This window comes from Zootoca vivipara, chromosome 4 (genome assembly GCF_963506605.1).
Source record: "Zootoca vivipara chromosome 4, rZooViv1.1, whole genome shotgun sequence".
Lineage (NCBI taxonomy): Eukaryota > Metazoa > Chordata > Lepidosauria > Squamata > Lacertidae > Zootoca > Zootoca vivipara.
In genome coordinates this window covers 66429468-66455752 of record NC_083279.1, presented here as the reverse complement: position 1 = coordinate 66455752, position 26285 = coordinate 66429468, and the positions used below count along the sequence as shown (strand labels likewise).

The following is a 26285-nucleotide window of genomic DNA, read 5'->3' as shown; positions in this document are numbered from 1 at the left end:
GTTTGACCAAACTGCGGGAGGCAGTGCAAGACAGGAGTGCCTGGCGTGCTATGGTCCATGGGGTCACAAAGAGTCGGACACGACTAAACGACTAAACAACAACAACAACAGCTAAGGAGAGGTGGAAATTCCCTAGGTGAAGCTTTCCTTGACACTGGATATAAAGTGATAGGAATAGAAGTTTGCCGAAAGGAGAAGAATGGCAAGGGATGAAATACGATAATTTCTACATTATCTTATTTTAAAGATTTCTCTACCACTTGTCAGAGTTTCAGAGAGGACATTTTGCTTCATTTCGAATTAGTGCAGGCCCTGTAACCTCCAGCTGAAATCCTGTAACTTTTTATAACCACAAATGTTCCGATTGTTTCCCCCCCTCCTGCTTTTGTCACACTGTATTGCCAAAGTGCCCCTCCAGGCGGTAATAATATGGTGACACTGTGGAAGCATTGCAGGACTATGAAAATGCAATGATATGTAGATTGTCCTGTATAAATCCACCATTAATGCTTATTTCCATGTTGCAGAATAGACTTGCCAAAACAAAAAACCACAACAACACAAAACACTAGTCTGGAGGGGTCCTTGGGACTGAATTTTAACCATAGCCTAGAAAGAACAGAGGGTTTCAGGGCAATTACCATATGGATGAAATATGGCAGAAAATGAATACAATGGAATAAACCTTTGATGTTGGACTGGTCAAACCCTTTACGTGAAATACGAACCTTAGCCTTCCTGGCCTTTGTTAACCTGATGCCCTTCAGATGTTTTGGAACACAACTATCAGCCCCAATCATCATGGCTAAAATAGAAGAACTACCGTAGCAATGTGTTGAATGTATTAACACATACTGCACACGGTTCAGCACAATCTGAATATTATAAACCGGGAAAACCCTTTGTTGAATGTGTGTTTGCTCTTATAATTGTTAATAAGAGTAAAAACACTATGCAAATACTGGAGCTGCAAGTTTGTAATTTCACAAGTATCAATTTCAACTTAACTTTCCTTATTGCCCCAAAGTGTTAGTACATGTGAAGTTAGCCATATGAAGAAAAGATAGCATAGAAAGTTGTTATTGCTCTTGTTATTTGTGGTAGGCAGTGCAGCTTATGAGCTGTACATGGCATTTAATAGCATGCTAAACACCTCTAATTGGAATCAGCAGGTAATTTAAGCAGAAATTGCCCCAGAGTGACTTCAAGCAGCAAAACAACAGAAAGCTAATTGAAATAAATAGAGAAAGCATTGTTACTCGAAAGTGTTCTGTTAAGATGGCTTTCTGGTTTCTGTGAGTGCTACATAACAGTTTCTAAATTAATGTTTATTGTGTATTTCAGTTTCCTTTTCATCTATGCAGTGATCTGAAACTGGTTCCTTCTAGGTCTAGGAAAGGGTATTAAACTGCAATGGATAATTATGTACCTTACAGTGCTATCCAGTACATGTCTACTCAGAAATAAGTCCCACTGAGTTCAAAACAGCTTACTCCTCGGTAGGTGGAGATATGATTGCAGTCTTAGTTATAGGTGGCAAAATGTGTTGAAAATTTTTTAAAAAGGAAGTCTCCTGGTCAAGTCTCACTATAGTCATGAACTTCCTAGCTTACTTTTGACATGCTGCTATTCTCTCATCTTCAGCCCTCCATCTGTGATGTGGGAAAGATAATAGACAGTGTTCCTCTAAACAGCAAATTCCACATTTTGCTGGTGGGTGCCGGGGTGTCCTGGTTTTTACTTTTTGAAATATGGCAACCCTAGGTAATGGGGAGATGTGGTGATAAACATGCTAGTTCTGCCCTGAAATTGCAATTCCATCACTGAGCTGAAGGGTGACTTCTGAAGCGGGGATCTTCCTGCATTCGTGGAGGCTTCCCACACAATTTAAATTATTGCAAAATTATGTTTCTGCATGGCACGGGAGTCCTCCATCACTTCATTCACTTCTCATTTTCTGATGAGATGGACAGCCGCATGGACCTTGGAACTGTTGTAAAGATTACTGAGATATGTAACCTATAGGAAATGCCCTGAACACTCTGGCTGCAATGCAAAGCCCCTTTGCACTGGGCTGCAGGAAGTTTGGGTTGAGTTGAGGTGTCCCTTTGCCCAGCCCACCAGTCTTTGCTAGCCTCCACCCACAAAATGATGCCAACATCTCTCCACTGGTGTGGAATTCCCTATTGTGCCCACCTAATGGGTGTGCAGGCAGGAGTACCACTGCTTGGGACCCTTTGGGCAGCAGCCTACAAAAAGCCCTGAAGGGATTTACTAGGGACAGGAAAAGGCTGAGGTGGCCTGGGAGCCCATGGATCCTGAGCTGGTCCCATTGCTGTCATGTGACCAGCATCATGCCTTCTTTGCTTGCCTGCCTGCTTTCTGCCCGTTTCGAAACAATGCTACTGAATCTAAGTACCTGCATGCAAAGTTCCTATTCAAGAGAAAGAGGCTTATTTCAGGGGAAATTGGAAAGTGACATAAAATCAGACATGCATGTAAATAAACAGAAAATGCAGACCCGTAAGGTAAACAAGTGAAGAAATTGCTGAGGAGCACTGTACATCAATTGTACAATTAGCAAGGTAGTCAGTTTCAATAAACATATAGAAACCTCTGTTTCTCTCACCCTGAGAGCCAACGCAGATGTGAAGTTAAACGTGTCTTTGCAATAAATGTGCAAGAATTGTTTAAAAGCAAATAGTATCAGCTGGAGGGTGGTAGTTATTGTGATTGTGATAGACATGGAGGAGGATTTAACTATAGTCTCCCATGTGGGCCTAAGGAAAATCTCTTTCCTGAAGCTGGTATTTGATTGGGGGGGGGATTCCAAGCCAATATTAGCTTCAGAAAAGCAGGCAACATTTTTTCTGAACAGATTCTCTCTCCATGCCTGCTGTGATCCCATTAATCACCTCAGTCCTGGTCCTGTGTAGGGGGCCCATGAGGTAGAGCAGCAAAGCAGGCCAGTCATTCCAGCACCATGGAGAGCTCCCAGTGGACAACTTGCTCTGATATGGGTTGGAAAGTAACAGAGCTCTTCTGTATCTCTGTATCTCAGTCCATTCCTTTCAGGATCTGCCCCCTTATGGAGAAGCAGAGTCTATTTAAGGGGCCAGTCCTGTGGCCTGAAGAAAGGCTCCGCTCCTTTGCTGTATTGCCTCCTGTCTGATATGCTCCTGGCACTGTTGGACTGATGAGGGACTCCGGGAGGCATTTGGCTTCTCAGGCTTGGGGGAAGACAGACGGGAGGGTATTGGCTCAGGTTCATGGATCACTGGTGCTCTGGCCAATGGGCTTCTGTCTGCCACCCTCGTGTTCAGATGCTCTACATTCATCAACCTCGGAGGCAGGAACCTAGTTTGGTTCCTTAGCTGGTAGCACTGTGGCTTCCAGCTCGGTGTTCTGGTAACTGCTGGGATCATGGCATGTACCCAGCTAGTGGTATCTGCATTTTAGAACACCAGCACATGAAATGTAAGGATGCAAAACAGCACAGTTAGTTTGGCTCCCTAAGTGGTTGATGGAAAACCAGGAACAACTTAAGATAAACAAAGAGAGAGCTAGGGTATGCCACTTTTTATGGATGAGCTTGTCTGGGTGTTTGCACAGATTGACAAGAGAAGTCAAGGATGAACACAGATGTTCAATAAAGAGCACTCTCAGCGGGTTCTTCCCAACTTTATAATTGAACTTACAGATGAGCACAGCAGTGAATCAAATGCTGGTTCAAGCTGTCAGTCATACCTGCCCCGCTTCCACTCCATCACAGTTTTCCAAAGTGCTCAAAGCACTTCCCAAACATTATCTCAAGAGTCTTTACAACTATCGTGTAAACTAAGGCAGTATTGTTAAGTTCAGATTACATTTTGTCTGCACAAAAATGTAGGTCTTTCTCTCAATCTGGAATCATTCATGCTTAGCCCCAACATGTTGCTTTCAATCTAGATTGATTCTAGATCCTATCACCCACAAGGAGGGGTGTGATTACTTGATATGCATTTGAAAACCCTCCCCTTGACTAGGTCATTCACACATTTTCCTTCCTGCACATGCCCCATCTTGTTCGTGAGTTCTAGAAGACCTGCTCCCTGCATTGTAGGTCATTCCCCACCTGGCCTGGGAGGGTGGGGCCTTGATTGACTCCAGCTACAAAAGATGAGGCTGCTGAGCAGAATCTTGTGTTGGAGTATTGTTTAGGAGTTTTCTGGAGGGTTTTTTTTTTAAAAAAATTGATACTGAATTTTTGTATCTTTATTTTAAATCTTATGCTTTATGTGGAAATTAATTTGGTTTGATGTTCTATTGATTGTTTATGACTAATTTTGTTATGTTTGTAATTATGTAAAAAAAATTCATGTTGTAAGCAGCCTTGAGCATCATTTTACTTCTAAAGGTGGCATACAAATACAATTATGTGTGTTAATGAAGAAGGAAGTAGTGATTGTGATCTTGGTATACAGCTACATCTGTTTTCAACTGGACACACTGCAGGGTAATGCAGACTCAATCTGCGATGAGCTTTTATTTTCAGAGTGAAACCAGTTTTTCAAGATGCACTTTTCAGGAGCAAAAAATATGCAGCAGATCTGGATTGAGTGTGGACCATGTAGAAAAAACAAGAACCCAGTCTCCTTCAATTCTAGATTAAACTGTAGTGTGTACACAACCTTAGTGAGTTTCTAGCCAGGATTAAATTTGAACTAAGGATCTCCCATCTTCCAGATCACGCATTTGGCCATTAGGCTTCTTGGTTTAGTGCGCTAACCATGTGCACCTGGTGTAGTAACTGAATTGGCAGCTTGGATATGCTCTTGTGCAGATTTATTTGCTTACATATTTAATTTTGATCTATATCTTACACTTCTGTTCTGAATTTATTCTGGAGGCCAATAAAAAATTATGGCTGTTTTGAAATGGTTATTGAGGTGGAATACCACATGGAACATCAGTAAAGCAGTGGTACACGCTGATAAATGGATTGCCCCAATCTGAAGGAACGGCAGGGATGAATCACTCTTGAAATCTCCTAAACCATTGTAAAAGGTGAATGTGTATCGTGAGCTTGAATGCAATGCTCAATTTGGGAGGCATTAGGTGCCCCAGGGTTCCATGTTAAATAAAACACATTATGCAGTCATTTTGTTTCATAACCTCCAATAGCTCCTTGTTTTAAATTGTTTAGGATTGGGGAATTAATTATAGGACTACTCAAGCTATTCCAATGGCTTTTTATTTCCATTTGCATTTCAGAATAGAGGAAAACAACAATACCATCACATACTGCTCTAGCTCTTGAAACCATGACCGTTCTCTTGGATACACAGGTGATCTCTTACTAGAATTTGCTATATATACAGTATATATGTAATCACTTTAAACAGAGAAGCGGGAAGAGAAAATTTAAAGGCAATTTAAAACTTACAAATAAAATCCAGAGTAGCAAAATCTAGTAGGTGGAATACAGCATTGTGCTATTACAAATGTTCTATTAGTGCAAGCATACCAGCCTTCTGAGGGAACTATCCGCATCCCCTCTCCCAAAGTGCTGTTCTAGGGGTTCTCCTGGGATCCTCTGAGCCAATTTCAGGGGTGTGGGGCAGACACAGGCATGGGGAATGATAGTGGGGGAAAGTGTCAATGTGCAGTGTGTATCTTGCTTAATTAATGTAGAAAGGGTTGCATCCAACTCATGCACACTTTTTTTCTGGGCCCAATTCAAGCTCCCCACATTTGTGTGTAAAGCCTTAAATGACTAATAATAGTAATAATAATAATAATAATAATAATAATAATAATAATTTATTTTTACCCCGCCCATCTGACTGGGTTTCCCCAGCCACTCTGGGCGGCTCCCAACAGAATTAATGATAATAATAATAATAATAATAATAATAATAATAATAATAATGTTAAAAAAGCGATAAAACATCAGACATTAAAAACTTCCCTAAACAGGGGGGCCATCAGATGTCTTCTAAAAGTCAGATAGTTGCTTATTTCCTTGACATCTGATGAGAGGGGGTTCTACAAGGCAGGCACCACTACCAAGAAGGCCTTCTGCCTGGTTCCCTGTAACCTCACTTCTCGCAGTGAGGGAACCGCCAGAAGCTGGACCTCAAGCTGAACGATGGGGGTGGAGACGTTCCTTCAGGTATACTGGGCTTAGACCCCCAATGCCTCAAAGACTGTCTCTATCCCTACCAATCCTCTTGGCTGTTAAGATCAGCAGGAGGGGAGCAGCCTGAGACTTAGTGGCAGTCCCGACCTTGTGGAATTCTCGTAACACAAAGGTATGCCTGGTACCTTCTTCCTGATGCAGTTTCTGTCACATGCTGAAGACACACCCCTTTACCCTGGTCTTTGACACCTGATCTATATTTTTAGGACCACCTTACTATTTTGGTATTGTTTTTTTAAAAAAAGAAATCTATACCACTCTTCACCCGAAGATCACAGGGTGGTTTATAATATAAAACCCTAAAATACATACCACGATAACAAATAAAAACTGATTTTCAGATTGTATTTTTAAATTGCTATAGCACACCCTGAGCCATCATAGTGAAGGTTGACTAAGAAGTAATAAGAATAAGAATAAGAATAAGAATATGCCGATAGAGCTACTTGATCCAGCAGCAGAGGTCTGGGGAGGGAGATCCCCTTGCCGTTCCTACACCACCTTCCAAGCTGCTCTGAAGGGTCTTCCAATCCCAATCCTCTGGATCACATTAGGGGCCTCGGGGGGCTTCAAGGGGAAGAGGAAAATCAGGGGAGAAATTACCCCCCTTCCCATTCTACCGATGGAAACCTTGACTGGATCAAAGTGCCATCTAACAGCAGTTGGACGCCATTGAATACAAGTCTGTATATGACCAATGAGCAAGATATAACCTCTGATTTTAGCAGACTTAGGAGTCAATAGACTGGTGAAAAGAAGGGTTTGATTTTCTTAACATATACGACACCCATTGCATATATGTGCCTCTATGAAATCCTATTGTTAAAGGCAGGTAAGTTGCTGTTATTATTCCAGTACTATGTTATGAAATTCAAGCCAGTGGTGTTTAATGAATAACTTATTTTCATTTTAATATTTTATATAGGGAGTAAACAATGCCATAACTATTGATTGGAAAGAAAGCTTGCAATGAGTGCAGACAAGCAGAAAATAAAAATAAAAATAAACGGATGGCTTGTGGAAGGCTTATTGAAAATGCTGTATATGTTCAGTAATAATACAGTTTCTCGTGGTTTAATGACATGTTAGAAATTTGATTATCTTATAGAAGATTGCATTGACCTGACAGCCAGTGGGACTGAATTGAAATACAAACAGAAAAAAGGGGTCTTCAAATAGGATTTCAGTTTTGTGAATAAAAGACACTAGACGATCCTGTTTCTTTATAAGCCAATTGTGAAGTTCCCATTAATTTTAATGGAGTAGGGTTTAAGATTCTAGATATTCAGCAAGGCTTAGGGCAGGTCATGCAGCATTTGCTCAGTGCTTCAATTCCCTTTTTGGACAGCAAAAAAATAATAATTCTCTTCCTATCTCTATGGGTTGAAATTGTGCTAATATACTCTTGAGTATTTTGAAAGTGCTTTCAAACTATAGAAGCAACTGCCAGCAATTGAGATAATGGTTAACTGGGGAAATAAATATATATATGGTTAACATAATTTTCAAACTGGCTTCTTTCTTTTTTCCATCATCTATCAATCTATCAATCTATCATCTACCTCTATCTATCTATCTATCTATCTATCTATCTATCTATCTATCTATCTATCTATCTATCATCTATTCTATTCTATCTGGCATGTCTATGTTTTAAATGCTTCCACATAAATAGACGATGACAATAATTAGGAATGCTTTTAGAGGCAGCCAGAATGAGCATAGCAAAATACTATCTTCACAGCATAGGCCTGTGAGCTATTCTGCTGTTTTCAGAGTGCATTTAAATGGTAGCTACCCTAGCAGCAAGGTATAAAATTGGGCTTACCTTGTTTAAGTCAAATGTGTTGAACACTTGATCAACATAATGATTTGCCTGTGGACTCAAACCAGTGAGACCCAGAAGCGCCTTGAATTCATGCAGGCTCAGTTGCCCCGATGGACACTCTTTCATAAATTTGGTATACCAGTGGTGGGCCTCTTGGTTCAGGATATCTTCCGCAGGTGATGATTCATTGACGCCCATTGCGTAGCACACAGTAAGTATCCTAAATTCCGGTGTTTTATTCATCTATCTCATTTCTCATCTTCAGTGGCTTCTATCCACACACACACAAACCCTGTACGTACTGACAACTAGTCTAAACCTCTTACACGATGGGGGCACAAAGGCTAAGTAATAATAGAAACTTAAGTAAGATTACCTTCAGCCCCCTGTTTTAAACCAGAAGAGTCCTGTAACATATCTACAGCAAACAGATCCACTCTCGGGATACATTTAAAGAAAATCTGTTTGTGTCAGAAGGCTTCTTATATGGCACATTGCAATTTTAGTGAAGGCATCTCACCACCCCACCCCACCTGCCCCAAAAGGTTACCAAGCTTTCAAACAAGTACACAGGACCTTGGGAGCTATTCCTGGCAAAAAGCCAATCTCTAAGCAGTCGTGAATGATAGGTCCCACGTATGCGGTAACTAAGAAGAAAAAGATCAAGTGGGTGATGAGCACGTGCTGGTAGTGACCGGGGAGGAAGTGATAAAGGAAAGACTGAGAAGGCGAAGCTGAGAACAACTTTGGGTAGATGATACATCCCTAGGGACTATAATAGAGGTGGGAAACATCAGGCCTGGGAGCCAAATGCAGGCCCCCCTGGGCCTCTCTGTCTGGTCCTTGGAACTCTCCCTGGCTACCCCAAAATCTCCAGGCCATACCCCTCACTGGTCCTGGTTCACATCCTGATGCCATGCCTAGTCCTGACCTGATACTAGACACAAAGTCCTCAGAGGATGAACAAGGCTCCCCACAGGTTGAGGAGCAGCAGCCAGGGTCTCCTGGACCCACTGCTGAGGATCCCCTTGAAGACCCCAGGGAATGAGACCTGCTGAAGAACACTGGAGCTATCAAAGGAGGTAGAGCCACAGTCCTTGAGAACAGTGAGCCAAAGAACAGCAACATAGTGTGTGTTATGAACCCAGAGTTATCACATAGTTCATGAGTAAAGTGTCTCCTCATGAGTAAGGAATCACCAAAATCCTTTCTCTGCCAACAGCTATGGTTAGGTTGTGGCCCAGGAAGGGTATATAATGCTTCCTTCTTGAGTTGCTGGAAACAGAGACCTGTGGTTCCTCATTGCAGAGTCTGGTCCCCTGCTTACTGTCCTGTATGTTGCCTGAACACCGTGTGATATTGACCTTGGATTCCTGCCTGACCTTATGTCTGGATTGGATTTTGGATCAAGACCGATACACTGTGCTTGACCTTAATTTGTCTGAACTGTGTTGCATCTGTAACCCTGTCCTCGTTGGCGAGTATTTTGGTAAGAGTCTTATGCGAATTGGAACCCCACCGCCTGAGGGCACCCACCAGAACATGACAGCTGTGTGTTTGTGCCTGGCTGAAAAGTGTTGTTGAACTCTGCTAACGTCTCTTGCTTATCTGGCTGGAGGATAAAAAGGAGTCTATGTAGAACGGAGCCTAAAGTAGAATTTGTATTTGTTGCACCACCCATTTCTGCTTCTGTACACACCCATCACTGTCATGTGGCCTTGGAAGGTTGTACAGAAGGAAATGTGGCCCACAGGCTGAAAAAAGTTCACCACACATGTTTTATAAGTTGCTTTGGGCTTCCATTGGATGGATTTCCTACATCCACTTAGATTTGGGGTGAAAGTCTTTTCCTTTGCCTCAGGCAGCAAAATGTCTTCGGCTGGCTTGGGTTTATGAATTCAACCCCTGTGTAGACTGGTGCTCAGCAAATGTTGATAATGCCCTTTATCAAATATTGATTGAGCCTTTTCCAATCTGGAAGAAGCTCAGGAGAAGTGAGATGCTGATTTGATCCCTTGCTGTTTTGGGGGGCAAGGAAAGGGATCTCTGCCATTGAGATCAGAAATACCGGTACTGTAGGATACATGCAGATCTTTCAAGGAACTCTGACTGTACCTAGTTTGAGTGGTCCCATATACTCTGGTGATCCATAAAATCATGTCTTGATTTGGTTCCCCAAACTAATTGTCACAAAAGTTGAGGGCTTATCCAGAAAGAAGGGGAAACCTGAATTAGAGGCTGTACTATTCCCATGGTTGCTCATGCTATTAAAGCAAAGGTTCACTGAGCAAGGCTCACCAGGGCTTAGCCCTATAACCCCCCCCCCCCCGCCCCAAATGCTTGGTCCTGCAATATGCCAATTCAATTAAAAAAAGATGAGAGTGAATATATGCAGATGCACTGTCTCCATTGCTAAGTAACTAACTATATACAGCTATTAATATACTTTAAACAGTAACACTCTGCTTTTCACCCGGTGGGTCCCAAAGCTGCTTATACTGTATAGAAAAACACAGAAGGATAATGAGATTCTACACACTTGAGCTAAAGGGAAGGACTTTCAGCTCAGAGAGTGTTACATTCATGCAGGATTAACCTTTAGTATGTATGGTTGGCAGTGGTGGAGTGACCAGTAGCTAATTGTTTTGGTGTGGACTGCTAGCTATGCCCTCTTCCAGGACAAAATTCTTTTAGTCTCTTTTTTGCCCCTCCCTTTAACATAATGTGTACTCTGCCATCTTCACTGTATGATGTTTATATTGCTATTCCCAAATCTGGTAATAGTGCAAATTACAGGTCAATCTCCTTAATTAATGTAGATGCCAAGATGTTACTAGCAATCCTTGCTTGCACCTTGCAGGTTGTGATATATCAGGTGGGCTTTGTTTGCCAAAGTCAGGGTGCACATAATTTAAGACTAGTAGCAAATCCGGTGGCTTTAAAGAGTGAAAGAAATGATGCGGCTTTGATTCCCAACCCCCCTCGATGCTGAAACAGCATTTTACAAAATATATTGGCTGTTTCTTTCTAGTTATTTTTATAATTTGGGTTTCCTCAGGAATTTATTAATTGGATTATAATATTGTACCTGTCTCCCCAATCACAGGTGAGGATAAATGGGATTCCCTTCAGCATGGCTGGTTTAGAGAAAGGCAGGAGTCAGGGCTTCCCTCTCCGTTGATCTTTGATTTGTGTTTGGAGCCTTCGGAAGAATGGAGATTCATGGCTCCATGCATGAACAAGTGGAATCTAACACCGTGGATATCCAGATTCATTGTTGTAACTTATCAGTAGGCCCAAATCATCCATACCTGCACTAAATAGAATTGATAATTTTTGTGTGATTTCTGGCTATACAATTAATTGCTTAACATTTGAATTAATGTCAGGGGGCATAATTAATATATCTAGTTTATATGCTAATTGGCATATATTTTTTTTTGAAACTTAGAGATTATAACAGATTAAGTTACAGTTAAACCTCGGTTGTCGAATGTAATCCGCTTCGGAAGCCTGTTTGGCTTCCAAAAGGTTCGACTACTGAGGCGTGGCTTCCAACTGGTTGCAGGAACTTCCTGCACTCAAGCGGAAGCAGTGTCAGATGTTCGGTTTCAGAAAAATGTTCGAAAATCGGAGCATTCACTTCCGGGTTTTTGTCGTTCGGGAGCTGAAACGTTCCAAAACGGAGACGTTCGGGAACCGAGGTTTGACTATATTTTGTTTCCAAGAGGCATTTCTCCATGATTAGACTGATTCTAAATAGCTTGACAGAGAAAGCTGTTTGAAAACATGGGTGTTTCTTGGACTTCATATTTGGGGTGAGGCTGAATAAGATGAATATTTGTCCATGGATCATATGTGCTTCATGATATTTCTTTATGAATGCCCCAAGTGTCTTTTCTCAAATTTCATGGGGCATTTCAGAGGCTTGCTTGGGAGACCTCTCTCTCTCTCTTTTTAAAAAAGCTTTAGTTGTCAATATTGGAAGGATTTAATTTTTAAGGTCTTTGTTTATACCTTGAAGCATACTTTTTACCTTGTACAAATTTTTGGTGAGCCTCATTTGTCTGCAAATACCCTCATGTGTATAAACTTTGGTAAGGATGTATTTGGCACCCTTTTATGGATGGATGTTGTTAGGGTCTACAGAAATAAGAAGAAAAGGACCAGCATGGTGTAGTGGTTAAGAACGGTGGACTTGTAATCTGGTGAACTGGGTTCGCTTCCCCGTTCCTCCACATGCAGCTGCTGGGTGACCTTGGGCTAGTCACGCTTCTCTGAAGTCTCTCAGCCTCACTCACCTCACAGAGTGTTTGTTGTGGGGGAGGAAGGGAAAGGAGATTGTTAGCCGCTTTGAGACTCCTTAAAGGGAGTGAAAGGTGGGATATCAAATCCAAACTCTTATAATTTTTCTTTTCCGCCTGTAGTTTCAGTGGCTAGGGAGGCATGGCATATAATGTCTCATCAGTTGCATTTTGACCAATATTCTCATGATAAATTAACTCCTTGTACCTTTGATCGGTTAGTTGGTTGGATGGGATGGATAATTTTATTTCTTTTCAATGCTGCTGTTTAGGTACCACTTACCTGCTTGGGCTGAGTGGTATTATCTTCAACTGCAGCACCTATTAGTGCCCATTTATGGATCATCAGCTTTTAGTTGCCTCAGCATCTCATATATTGCTGGAGGAAATAATTGGATATTTGCAGAAAGCTAAACCCACAATAGTTGTTTATAAATGTTTATTGGAATGTTCTAAGTTGGATGTTCAGGTTCTTAGAGATGAATGGAATAAGGAGTTAGAGGGGTCCATACAGCCTAATCAATGGAAAGTTGCTTTAGCGTCTATATTTAATTTTTTTTTATTTAAAATGGAGACCAACTTAACAAAAATGGATGTTCTGGGTATACTGGACTCCACAGTGTGTATTTAAGAAGAAATTGATTAGTTCAGAGAGAAGCTGACAATATAATTCTGCTCTTTGAAGCATATGATTTGGGCATGTCCTGTGCTGTTCTTTTTCTGGTCAGAAATTATTGTTCAGATTGACTCTGTTTTAGAAAAAGCAATGCTTTGAGGATGTTCATGCACTCTCAAATTATATTCTTGTGGTGTGGAGACTACCGTAGCAGATGGACAACAAAAATGTCCGTCTTATGGTTGCAAAGAGATTTATACTTCAAGCTTGGAAGAACAAACAATTTGAACACGTAGCTTATGGTCATCAATCATGTTTGGATATAAGGACTACCTATTTTATGTGTGGAAGTCAAGATTGATGGAATAATTTTGTGTGTGAATATCAGCTGACTATGTTTCTTTCCTGTGTGTTATATTTGCAAAAATAATGTTGGCCACCTCAGTTGCCAACCCCAATCCTTTACACCTTACCCAGCCTTACCCAAGCCTGCCATATCTTCATAGATTCCCTGTGTCCACCCATCCCTACTTTATTCAAACTTCTGCTGTTATTTAAAACTCTCATTTTAAAACCTGCCAAACCTGCCTTCTGTTACGCTCTCTTTCCCCACCCTGGCTTTATTCAAATCCAGGACTGTGATGTGACACTACAAATCCTCCAATGGAGGCTGCTCAGTAACAGCTTTTACATTTTTACATATGTAGGAAGGTGCATGTAAAATCTCATGCTGGCATTTCTGTCAAATTCTCCTAGGGTAGTTTATGTTAATAGAAGAATAAAATACAGTAAAAACACATTAACAAAGCTCCATATTAAAATGTTAAATCAGTAGGAAACAGGAAGGCATAAAGACGATAGAATCTAACAAAACATCACTAGGTGTCCTGGGCGAATGAAAAATGCTATGCCTAGTATTGAAAAAAGCTGGAACTACACAAGCTTCTCTACCAAGCAAACCCTTTCCCCATTCATAGTATGCCTAAATTCAGAATATACTTGTAGAAGTGCATGTTTTCTTCTTAAATTCTTCACATGGAAAATCTCATTTGGAGTCAAAGCATGTTGGGTGGGACTCCCCTGTCATTGCTCTGGAGTAGCCGTATGGATAAAGTTGGAAACATTAGTTTTGCTTCTTAACTATCCATAGATGGTTTAATCCAAACTGGAAACTGAGGTTAATTTTAACGATGGCTTACTTGAACAAGCCAGCGTCGGAAACCATTGTTTGAAATCGGCTTGTTTGTACAAAACCTTAGCTAAACTAACTACAGTGTGTTCCTGTAGTTACTTGAAAATGGTGTTGGGTGCTTCCAAGTTCCTTCCAGCGGGGCAGCAACAAGCCTGAGTTTCCTTCATGTAGAAATCAGCAGACGGAGCCTTCTTGGTAGTTCATCCACCCTTGGGTTTTGAAAGGAGTGACTTGCACAAGAGGGAATTCTCTGTGGCAGCCCCTGAGCTGAGGAATTCCCTCTCCACAGAGATGCATTTGGCACCCTCATTGCACAACTTTTGCCCTATGCTGAGGAAATGCCCTTCTCTATTTGATACCTGCCCTGGAACCTTTCTGGTGAAGAGAAGGTTGCTGTTATTAACAACACAATAATACTAACATGAGAGATATGTCTATTCATGACAGTTCACCAGTGGTGCTTTATATGTTTCTCCTTAGGTTAGAGATAATGGTAGATATTTATTTTAAAACTGTATACCATATTTTGCCCTTCACAGAGCCACTGCTCTGTGCTTCTTCTGGGGTAGTTTGTCCATCTTTGGTTGAATAGCCAACTAAAGGAAACGAAGAGTCCTGTCCTTTTATGGGGGGTGGGGACTGAAGATTGAAGCAAAGGATGGTACTAACCTTACCCTTGAGACATTGTACAGTCATTTATGTGCAAGGATTGGAGAAGGTCAGAAGCAAGAGTTTGTGAAAAGCTTATTGACGAAGCTCGTTTTAAGAAGAGTTTTTCATTAGAATTTCCATGCCAAAAGTAAGTTTCAGGTACTTTGAGTGTAGATTCATTATTTAGAACAGGGAGGCCAAATCTGTAGTTGATCTAAATCTCCTCCTCCAAACTTGTTGTTAGTCCCTCAGCACAATAGCAACCCACACAAAAACTATTTATCCTATTTATCATGACTATTTCATGATATGCATATTAGTAAAATGGCAGGGAAGGTTTAAGCACTTTTTCCCAGTGTCTGCCCCCTGGGAAGATCTTTTTTAAAAGTCAGGCAATCCAATCACAGAAGTCACATGTTATGTTGTTTTGACATTTAATGAATGGATTACTAGTACTAAAGCTTCATATGAAGTCATTCTGTTGCCTTTTAAAGCTTGCCCTCTCGCATTACACAATCTGCAAAGGTCAGTCACAGCATACATTCCTATTATTTTCTAAACAAAAAAACAGGCAACAGATTGCAAATTGCTGGATGTATAAAACTCCATAAATTGAATAGGAATTGTGGAAACAGCCCACAGGAACTATTTATTTTGCATAGCTCTCAGTCCATGGCCCTGAATCTTCAAAGATCGAGTACTGCAGTTTGCTATCTTATACCTCACCAAAACAGGCATGGCTATTCTAAAAAATGGACCCAGGTGGCGCTGTGGTTAAACCACTGAGCCTAGGGCTTGCCGATCAGAAGGTTGGCGGTTCGAATCCCTGTGTCAGGGTGAGCTCCCGTTGCTTGGTCCCAGCTCCTGCCAACCTAGCAGTTTGAAAGCACATCAAAAAGCAAGTAGATAAATAGGAACCGCTACAGCGGGAAGGTAAACGGTGTTTCCATGTGCTGCTCTGGTTTGCCAGAAGCGGCTTGTCATGCTGGCCACATGACCTGGAAGCTATACGCTGGCTCCCTCGGCCAATAATGCGAGATGAGCGCGCAACCCCAGAGTCGGTCACGACTGGACCTAATGGTCAGGGGTCCCTTTACCTTTACCTATTCTAAAAAATATTGTTTGATTCCAGTTCCTACAATTTCTATGTGTCTGCTTCTGGAAGACACTGCTGCTTTTAAGTTTTGTAAGCAGTCATGTTTTTAGGAAAGAAACTGAGCTCGTATATAAAGAAATGTGGAAGCAAATCTGGAGCAACTTCCCTATAAGGAAGAGTTACAATATTTGGTCCTCTTCTTTTAGTTTAGAAAGAGGGTATGAGGAAAATGTCTGGGGAGTGTTTGCCATAGCATGCTGAAGTCCCAAGCCATCTCTAGGTAGGACTAGGACAGACCCCAGTCTGAAATTCTGGAAAACCACTGCCAGTTAACTAGACAATGCTAAGCTAGATGGACCAATTGTCTGATTTTGTATAGGGCAGTTTCCTATGCTTCTATAATAGAGGAACATAAAATTATGCCCGGAGTGAAGAAGTTGAACAGAGAGATTGTTTCTCTTCCTCTCTCATAATATTAGAGCCTGGAATCATCCAATGAATATGGGTAGAGAAAGACTTGGGACAGACTCAAGGAAGCACTCCCATAGCGCTGGAGATGGCGGTGGAGGAAATGTGATTCAGTTCACATTTAACAGCAGTTTACCTCATTTATGCTTCCTGAAACCATAGAAAAACTGAAATGTAATTGCCCTTCAAAATGTGCCCTTCTCCAAATTTTGCAGTACATTTCTCCAAACCATGTATACAAATATGCATATACTAGGCAAGGTGTGCCTAAAACCCAGATATTCTTAAAAATAGTCTTTAAAAAAATAACATACAAAATGCATTATATTAGGAGAAATTCACCCAACAACTCTGATGAATTTTCATGAAGATTTTTTTCCCCCAACAACAACAACAAAAATTCACAAAAAGATGTGAAAAACTGAACTTGAATGGGGGGAAATTAGAATCCAAAACTGACAGATTAGCCTATCACTACGCAGCAGCACTTTGTTAAGCTATAGAATGTGTTACAAGGGGTAGTGATGGCTTTACAAGGGATCTGGAAGATAAGACTTATCAGTGGCTACAAGCCACAATATCTATGCTCTACCAACACGGTCACTGGGAATCTCAAATGAGAAGAGTGCTATTGCACTCCAATCCTGTTTGGGACCTTCTGATAGGCATCTGGCTTCCCACTTTAAGAACAGGGTGCTGGATGAGATGGGCCTTTGGTCTGATCCAGCTGGGCTGTTTTTATATTCTTACGGATATGTATAAAATGAGAAGACACAATGAAAATTACTATTTTAAGAAATGCTGATAACATTTTATTAAATTACCTTCATTTGAGAATTTTCTTTATCTTCAGCATGGTTGCTGAAAAATGCCATTCTATGGCTATCAAAATAAAACGTCAGTGCATGCTATGAGTCATAAACCCCAAAATATCAGGAGAAATGCTGCAGAATATTTTGTTTACTGCCACCATGTTTAGAAAGTTTTAAACTGGCGCAGATTCTTTACTGCCTCTGGTTATTTCAGTTATTGCTAAAAGAAATTGTAAATCTGAATATGAATCAAGAATAAAATGTGAGCTATTCAGAATTTAAAATAATTCAAAAATAAGATATAAGTGATGCACAATATAATACAAACAATGTACTCTAGAAATAATTCTTACCTTATTTGAATCAAATATATTAAACACTGTCTCAACATAGGTATTTGCCTGATCAGTTGGGTTATCAAGTCCAAGGAGTTTCTTGCATTCATACATGCTGAGTTGTCCAGACGGGCATTCTTTCATGAATTTTGCATACCAGTGATGGTTTTCCATAGCAACAATCTCCTCGATTGATTCATTGCCACCCATCTTGTTGTAAGATGCTTGTCCTTCTCCTCACTCAAGTGCTTCTACACAGGCATCTACCCTCGCTATCAATGGCTCTCATCCAACTGGGATACACAAAGAAACTACAAACCCTATAGCTATTGTAAACCTCTTACAGATCATTATAAAGGTAGGCTGAGTAAAAATAGAAGCCAAGTGGGATTACCTGCAGCAATCCATTTTAATATGGGTGGATTTCATCGATAGGTGCACTCCCATCGAGTTACAAAAATAGCAGTAGTCCTTCTCTATGAAATTGGTACATTGTCAAAAGGGGGCATCATTCAGGCTCAAAGGAAACTGATATACCATCTACCATTAGATGTCCTATGCAATGTTTTGCATGGGCAGGGAACAAAAAACTGGTTGCCCCAGTGATGGTCTGAAAGTGCCCACTGTAAACAGTGTTCAAAAACTCCCATTGTTCTAGGAGTGTTTTGCAACAGAGAATTTCATTAAGGCGAGCAGATTCTGAGCTCAGGGTGCAGTACTGAGGCAAAGATTTCAGATTAAAACTGCCACTGCTGGAAGAAAAGGAGGGTGTTTTTTTCCCCTGCCTCCCCACTTTCAGCCACTCCCTGAAGACTGGAGAAGAGTCCCTCATAAGAATATTAGGGGGGCAGGCAAGGGGAACTATGACTTTGTTTTTTGCAGTCTTCAGATGAGGACTAGACCATGTGAAAAATGGACATAAGATTTTAGCTGCAGTTCATTCATTTTCAGCTTTGTATTCTTCTTATAATAAATCGTGCCTAGACACACCATTGTGGCGTCCATAACCTAAGTTTAAGGTGTAGCTCCTAGCTTTCATATCTGTTTCTAACACTGACCGTAAAATGTGCTAGCAACCAGCGGTGCTCTTTGCCTCCCAATAACTGTAGCTCGTGTGTTAACAGTATCCCTTCTTCTCCTTAAATATGCCTAAGTTCGTATCCCATGTGCTGATTCCACCAATATATATTCTGTCCTGAGAAGGGCAGTCCTGGGACCTTGCTTTTGGCCAGCTGAGTAGCTGACAGCCTGTAACCCAGCTGGCAGTGTTCACCTGGCCAGGGGCTGGATTTCAATTTGGTGTGATTCAGTGCTTGGAACAATCTGGGCTCTAGGAGAATGTGGGAGCCTATCAAGATTTGAGACATGCTGGGATGTGTTCTATGTTATACAAAGGACCAAACTCTACCAGCACATCCCTACAAACATGTGTCAAAAGAACAGAGGAAGAGTCTCAGTGCACTTCGCCAACTATCTAATCTAGCATCCCATTTCCAGGACTGATGCTAAAATTTGGTGCCCTCCTGCCTCTCGTGCTCTACTCTATAGCATTGTTTGTTGGATCTTAAAAGTGAACACCTTGTATTGAATTCTGCCCTTTATTTCCTTAACTTGCATTGCAAATGGTTTCTTTGCTACTAAGAGGGTAGTTTATTGTGCCACTTCCACCTCAGTTCAAACTTGGCTCTTATTCAGTTCCCTCTATTTAGGCAGCTTCCTATTCCTTAAAAGATATTAAGCATATAACTTCTTGGAAGAGGATTCATTAATTTGTCAAAGAGGTAATAAGAAAGACGCAGCAGGGCTCCCAATCTTTAAGCTTTATGGAATTAATTTTATCTGATTCATTTGATTTTATCTGGATCACAGTTTTCACAACAAAATTCATTGGCCTCGTGCCAGATTTACACTTATCAGTTATTGAGCTAATGATTATTTTGCCATCAGATTGCCTGATCTATGAGCCACCGCACCACAAAATATCCCTAAGCATGGGGGTGGGGGTGGGTGGGGTGGCTGCTCGCGGTTTTCACAACAAAATTAATTGCTCTCATGCAGACATATTCTTGGTTCATGAGCTAGTATCTGTATTCCCTCAGATTGCCTGATCTATGAGCCACTGTACCAACAAATATATGTATGGGGGTAGATGCGTGTTTGATGTGCCATCATCAGTGTTATGAATGGTGATGCTGTATGGGCCTCATGATTCAGCAACCTTAGAATCTAGATTATGCTGAAGTAGCCGCATACTTCATTTATGCTGAAACGGCTGCCACTGTTGATTGTACTGAGGTGCAGTGCTGTACATTTTGGGATGGTCCATCAATGTTGAGGGGGCGGGGGAATCCTGCATCACATTTCTTCTCCATCTTTCTCCTGTGGCCATAATTCAAACACACACTATTTTACCCTAATGTAACTTCCATTGAATACAGTGGGTCTTACCTAAGAATATACATAAGAATGTAGCATGAGGGTGCTTATGGGCTTGCACAAATTTAGCGAGTTTTTTATTCTCTCTCTGGAACATTCCCCCTTTGTTCAACACTGCAAACTACATTTCAAATAGGCCCGTGAATCAGGAAACTTGCCATTTAAATTCCCCACAAAGCCCTGGCATGGCACTAGATCAGGAGCATTGTGGGATATTAAAATGGTGGGCTCCGGCCCTAGCTATTTGGTGCCAATTGGAGCAATGCCTCCCTCCATCCCCAGAAAAGGCATTAGTGGCAGATCCTGCTGGGGTCTTGATGGCTGCCTAATATTACTAATAATACAGAGCCTTGGGCGCCAATAAACGCCCCTTTACTCTTCAGCAGAAAAGATTTGCTTGGCCTTAAAAGGTGTACAAAGAGTTCTCCTGAGCAACAGGAACAGCTTCACCCTGTCCCTTGATAATCACACCAGTCTATCAGAGGGAAGGGAGAGCCCCTTCTCTTCATTTTCCTAATATCTAATTCAGGCATCCCCAAACTGCGGCCCTCCAGATGTTTTGGCCTACAACTCCCATGATCCCTAGCTAACAGGACCAGTGGTCAGGGAAGATGGGAATTGTAGTCCAAAACATCTGGATGACCGAAGTTTGGGGATGCCCGATCTAAATGTTGCAGCAGTTGCCCTTTGGAGGTCAACAGATGAGACCAGAAGGCAAGCAGTTTCGGGGCTAGTTGCATTCCCCAATGAGAGAATGACAGCTGCATTCTCTTCTGAGATGTAAGAAATTTGGTTTTACTCCTGTTCGATTATACAATTCTGAATAGGCCACAGCTCCGTTTCCAAGCAGAAGCTTCCAAATTCATTCCCTGGTATGTGAGATTCAAGGGAGCGCTGGGATGTCTCTTTGCCTGTGGGCCTGAAAATACATCACTGAAGAACAAAACTGCTCTGAAATTCACGAGAATGTAAGAGCCGGCTGGATCAGGCCAGGGCCCCATCTAATCCAGCATCCTGTTTCTCACAGTGGCCAACCAGATGTCTATGGGACACCCACCAGTAGGACCTAAGCTCAACAATACTCTCCTCTCCAGAAGCATACTGCCTCCTACAGTGGAGGGTAGCATATAGTCATCCTAGTTAGTAGCCATTGATAGCTAAAAAGAGTCCATTGAGCTTCCATATGGAAACTGACAGATAATCTGTCACCCATTGAAGCCTTTCCCTGGTTGGGGAAAACTTTCCTCTGGTGGACCTCTGCCCTTCATCAGAAGGCATGGCAGATTGACCTGTCAATGGTAGCAGCATGCCAAGCAGCACCAGGTGGCTGGATCGAGTCAGCTTTTGAGTTTCCCACAATGCCTCAGGGCATGGGCATTGTTGGAGGTTAAAAGTGTGGCTAGATGCAGCCACTGGACGATGCTCATAATGCAAGGTCATATTATTTTTTTAGGAGTCCAGAGCAGGTAACAGCAGTAGGCCCTGCACCTGCCCAAGGCTGCCAGGTCCCAACACCACCCCCTTGCATATACTACAATCTTTGACCAGAGAAAAATCTGTTAATATGGATCTAGGTTTTAGGTCTGCCAGGTCTAGTTCAGGCATCCCCAAACCTCGGCCCTCCAGATGTTTTGGACTACAATTCCCATCATCCCTGACCACTGGTCCTGTTAGCTAGGAATCATGGGAGTTGTAGGCCAAAACATCTGGAGGGCTGCAGTTTGGGGATGCCTGGTCTAGCTGCTTGCTAGAGATGGGCACCATCCCTATAACTATTCATTGAGTTGAAAAGAATACTAGAGAACATGATTTGTACTATTGCTTCCTCGTGTTTCTCATCACTTCCTCAACTGTGCACCACTTTCTTCCACCCAAAGTGCATGTAAGAACGCTCAGGTGATGTGACAGCTGTTAGTGCCTCCTTACCACTGCTGTGACTCTAGTCATTTTGCAATGGTTTTTGTTATGTTCAAGTACCGACCAACTTAAAAGTTCTAGGAGCACTGTTATACATGTCATCAAATTAAAACCGTGGTGTGCCCCGAAGAATAGGGGTAGCTAACGCTGTTTGAGGGCCTGAGTCATGTACAAACCCAACCACACACCTACATTTTTGTGGCTTCCCAAGCCTCCCTCAATTTTAGTGATTGCCACAAAAATAGTAAGTCCCTTGAAGGATATGCAGTTGCTCCTTTTCCAGTCATCAGATAGTTCATTCAGTAAGTGGAGAGGGGACGATGAACATGGATCAGCAGAGGAGCTGGGTTGTGCCTGTGTGTGTCCTCGCATGTGAGAATGTGCATGAGTGTGGGGTGGACATGCCCACTCTTGGCCACTAGCAAATGACTCCCAAAGGGTTGGCTCAAGCTCAGGGTGGTCCATGGGCCAAAAAAGGAGTGATTGCCTTGCCTTAAGCATATGAGATGTAAACATGCCTTTTAAACACTATGCGTACAAGTCACGGGGAACTAGAGCCCTTTGCAGCTTGCCTGCAGCGTGGACACACTGGACACAATCCAGGCTCACTTTGTATTCTTTCCATCTCCCTTCTCATCAGGTTTTGCAGAGGAGTTTCCAGGCCTCCTCCTCCTTTCCCATCAGCATCCCTCTGTGATTGGAGAGCTGTCCTTGTGGGAAGGCAGCTGAGGCAAAGGGGTGGGCCTGGTGGCAGGGAACATGCAAAGCAGCAGTAGCACATCCCAGAAGGCTTTGGAAGGACACAAAGCGGGGACTGGATCATGCCAATGGTGTATACGAGATATGCATGTGATGTATCTCTGTCACTATGGAATACACATGCTGGGAGCACACATAAAGACTGCAATGTCTGAAACATTGCTAGTCTGTTTTTACTGGAAAAGCATGTGTGGTTTTCATGAAACCTTTAATGTTTATTGATCAACCCACTAAAAGTTACACTATTTTTATCCCATCCTCCTTCCAAGGAGCATGAAGTGGTTTCCTCTTTTTATCCTAACAACACCGAGAACTAAGTGCGATGGAAAGAGAATGATGAGTACTCTGGTGAGCTTCCCAACAGAGTGGGTATTTGAACCTGTGTCTCTCAAGTCTTAGCCCAACACTCTAACCACTACACCGACTTTCAAATACAGGCTAGACAGCTAAATCCACATTAGGCGAACAATTAGTTGGGTATCGTCGACGCAAATCCCTACCCTTTTGCCTCAATTTATCGCCTTTAAAATGGAACAATAGAACCGTTGGTGAAAAACTAAGACAAAATTGGAAAACTACTGTGTATTCTAAGTGCACCAGCCACTGATAACAACTGATTTTCTTTTGCAATCTAATAAATGTGTCATTCAACACCATGGTGCAAAATTCCAGAAGAAAAACCCAACACCACTTTTATATTCCATATGATAAGCCACATCCATTCTCTGTCACATGGGTATGTTTCCTAGGAATGACTGAACAGAGTTTAAATGATTTGATTAGAAAGTACTTGATGTCTAGCATATTCCCCAGGGAGCCACAGAAATGCAATTGTCAAGTAAGAAGCTGGGTTTTCAAAAGAACATGGACTATAAATTGGTATTTCTTTCATTTCTAAGCATTGCATTCAATGAAACGGTATGATGCCGAGATACATTTTGAAGCGTATTCAAAGTTGTTTAAAGGTGATTTTTATAGCCAAAGTACTAACAGAGAGAACAATGCGAATGTAGAAGATAATTATGCCTTACCTTATTCATATCAAAAGTATGAAAGACTTGCTCAACATACTTATTGGCTTCTGGAGTGAGTCCTTGTAGACCCAACACTGATTTAAATTCATGTAGACAGAGCTGTCCAGATGGGCATTCCTTCATAAACTTTATGTACCAGTGGTGAATTTCCAAAGCATCAATGTCATCTGCAGACCCATTGGCACCCATAATGTCCAACATTCCAAGTATCCTTGTTTGTTTGTTTTTAGTATATTTTCATCCAAGTGATTTCACTACCCAGTGGCAATTGCTTTGCTTATAGCTACCATGCGAACGCCAACATGTCATATAAAGAACGAGCTACCGTAAACCTCTTTACAGCTTACTGCAGAAATAGGCTATGTATATATAACTTCCTAGACAGATTACCTTCAGTACCCAGTTTAAATACAGAAAGGTTTTCTCAGTGGGTGGCAGTCTCTCCTCAACCAGAATACAGCAGTACCATGTCTCTGTGTATTTGTACAGAGCATTGTACAATGATCCCAGCTGTCTTCGGTGTGTGTGCAGATGTTGCTGAGTTGTTGGATGCGGGCTAACAGATTGAGGTTGAATCCTGACAAGACAGAAGTACTGTTCGTGGGGGACAGGAGGCGGGCAGGTGTGGAGGATTCCCTGGTTCTGAATGGGGTAACTGTGCCACTGAAGGAGTCATTTTGGACTCACAGCTGTCCATGGAGGCGCAAGTCAATTCTGTGTCCAGGGCAGCTGTCTATCAGCTCCATCTGGTACGCAGGCTGAGTCCCTACCTGCCTGCAGACTGTCTCGCCAGAGTGGTGCATGCTCTAGTTATCTCTCGCTTGGACTACTGCAATGCGCTCTACGTGGGGCTAACTTTGAAGGTGACTCGGAAACTACAACTAATCCAGAATGCGGCAGCTAGACTGGTGACTGGGAGCAGCCGCCAAGACCACATAACACCGGTCTTGAATGATCTACATTGGCTCCCAGTACGTTTCCGAGCACAATTCAAAGTGTTGCTGCTGACCTTTAAAGCCCTAAATGGCCTCGGTCCAGTATACCTGAAGGAGCGTCTCCACCTCCATCGTTCTGCCCGGACACTGAGGTCCAGTGCCGAGGGTCTTCTGGCAGTTCCCTCGTTGCGAGAAGCCAAGTTGCAGGGAACTAGGCAGAGGGCCTTCTCGGTGGTGGCGCCCGCCCTGTGGAACGCCCTCCCAACAGATGTCAAAGAGGAAAACAACTACCAGACTTTTAGAAGACATCTGAAGGCAGCCCTGTTCAGGGAGGCTTTTAATGTTTAATAGATTACTGTGTTTTATTTTTCTGTTGGAAGCCGCCCAGAGTGGCTGGGGAAACCCAGCCAGATGGGTGGGATATAAATAATAATAATAATAATAATAATAATAATAATAATAATAATAATAATAATAATGTTTTAAATTTCCTGCATTGGTGGGGATAGGACCTTTGATGTACCTTCTGAAGCTGTGTTTCTACCAGGCTTTTGATATAAGGCACTTGAGGACAGTTGATAGTGGACCATTTATGATTTAATGTGTGAAAATACCCAAGGTTGACACTGACAGTTTTTCTTTGAAATAAATATTCAAAAACATTTAACCTACTGATGCCTCAATTAATGTAATTTTATTGGTATCTATTTTTATTTTTGAAATTTACCATTAGCTGCTGCATTTCCCACCCTAGGCTTATACTAGAGTCAATAAGTTTCCCCAGTTTTTTGTGGTAAAATTAGGTGCCTCAGCTTATATTCTTTCTCACCGCTCGTCCCTCTGCCACCGCCCGCCTCACTCAAGTATACACCGAGGGGGGGCTTTTCAGCACAAAAAATGTGCTGAAAAACTCAGCTTATACTCGAGTATATACGGTACTTAAAAGAATGGATAGATTAAAAAGTGATAAAATACAAAACTTGAAGCAACATTTTTCCTTCTCTAAGATAGGTGAGGCAGGCACACATGGAATTTGGGCGCCACATATGTTTTACTTTAAGACTCTATGGTATACATTAATGTCAGTTGCTTTCTTTCTGGTGACACCATCGACCAGTGATAGAAAACAGATGTAATTCTTCCTTATATTTCCCTAAGTAGGGTTAAGTTTTAAAATGGAGATACAGGCAAAATTGTCTCCTCAGAATTAGTCATCATGGCATCCCTCTTATAGTTTCCCACTGGGAAGTACAAGTTATGAGTTTAAAAAAGGGAAGGTGCCTTTCTTAGACTGTCACCTCAGAATCCTTTGGTAAACTTCATGCTGTAGCAGTAGCATGAGCCATGCGGTTTAAACAGACTGTAAGCCTATAAAAGAGATTAAAAACAGACGAATAGCCTCAAATACTATGGCAGAGAGTAGGTGAAATAGACGGCAGGAGCAATTCTGGTTTGATGTCATTGATAATGAGATTTGAGTTGCAAGATGACATTATGTTATCACTAGACATTGGCATTTCATAGAATCATAGAATCATAGAGTTGGAAGAGACCACAAGGGCCATCCAGTCCAACCCCCTGCCAAGCAGGAAACACCATCAAAGCATTCTTGGCATATGCCTGTCAAGCCTCTGCTTAAAGACCTCCAAAGGAGACTCCACCACACTCCTTGGCAGCAAATTCCACTGCCGAACAGCTCTTACTGTCAGGAAGTTCTTCCT

At 41.9% G+C, this 26285-nt stretch overlaps 1 protein-coding gene across 1 annotated transcript in view; it reads right to left on the bottom strand.

The window, feature by feature from the left end:
* The window catches only part of GUCA1C (guanylate cyclase activator 1C), a 38238-nt gene extending 20545 nt beyond the window's left edge, over positions 1-17693 (bottom strand). Inside the window, exon 1 of the mRNA XM_035115883.1 lies at positions 17502-17693. Within this exon, the coding sequence (XP_034971774.1) occupies positions 17502-17693 (192 nt within the window). The remainder of the gene's footprint in view (positions 1-17501) is intronic.
* Positions 17694-26285: the final 8592 nt, after the last annotated feature.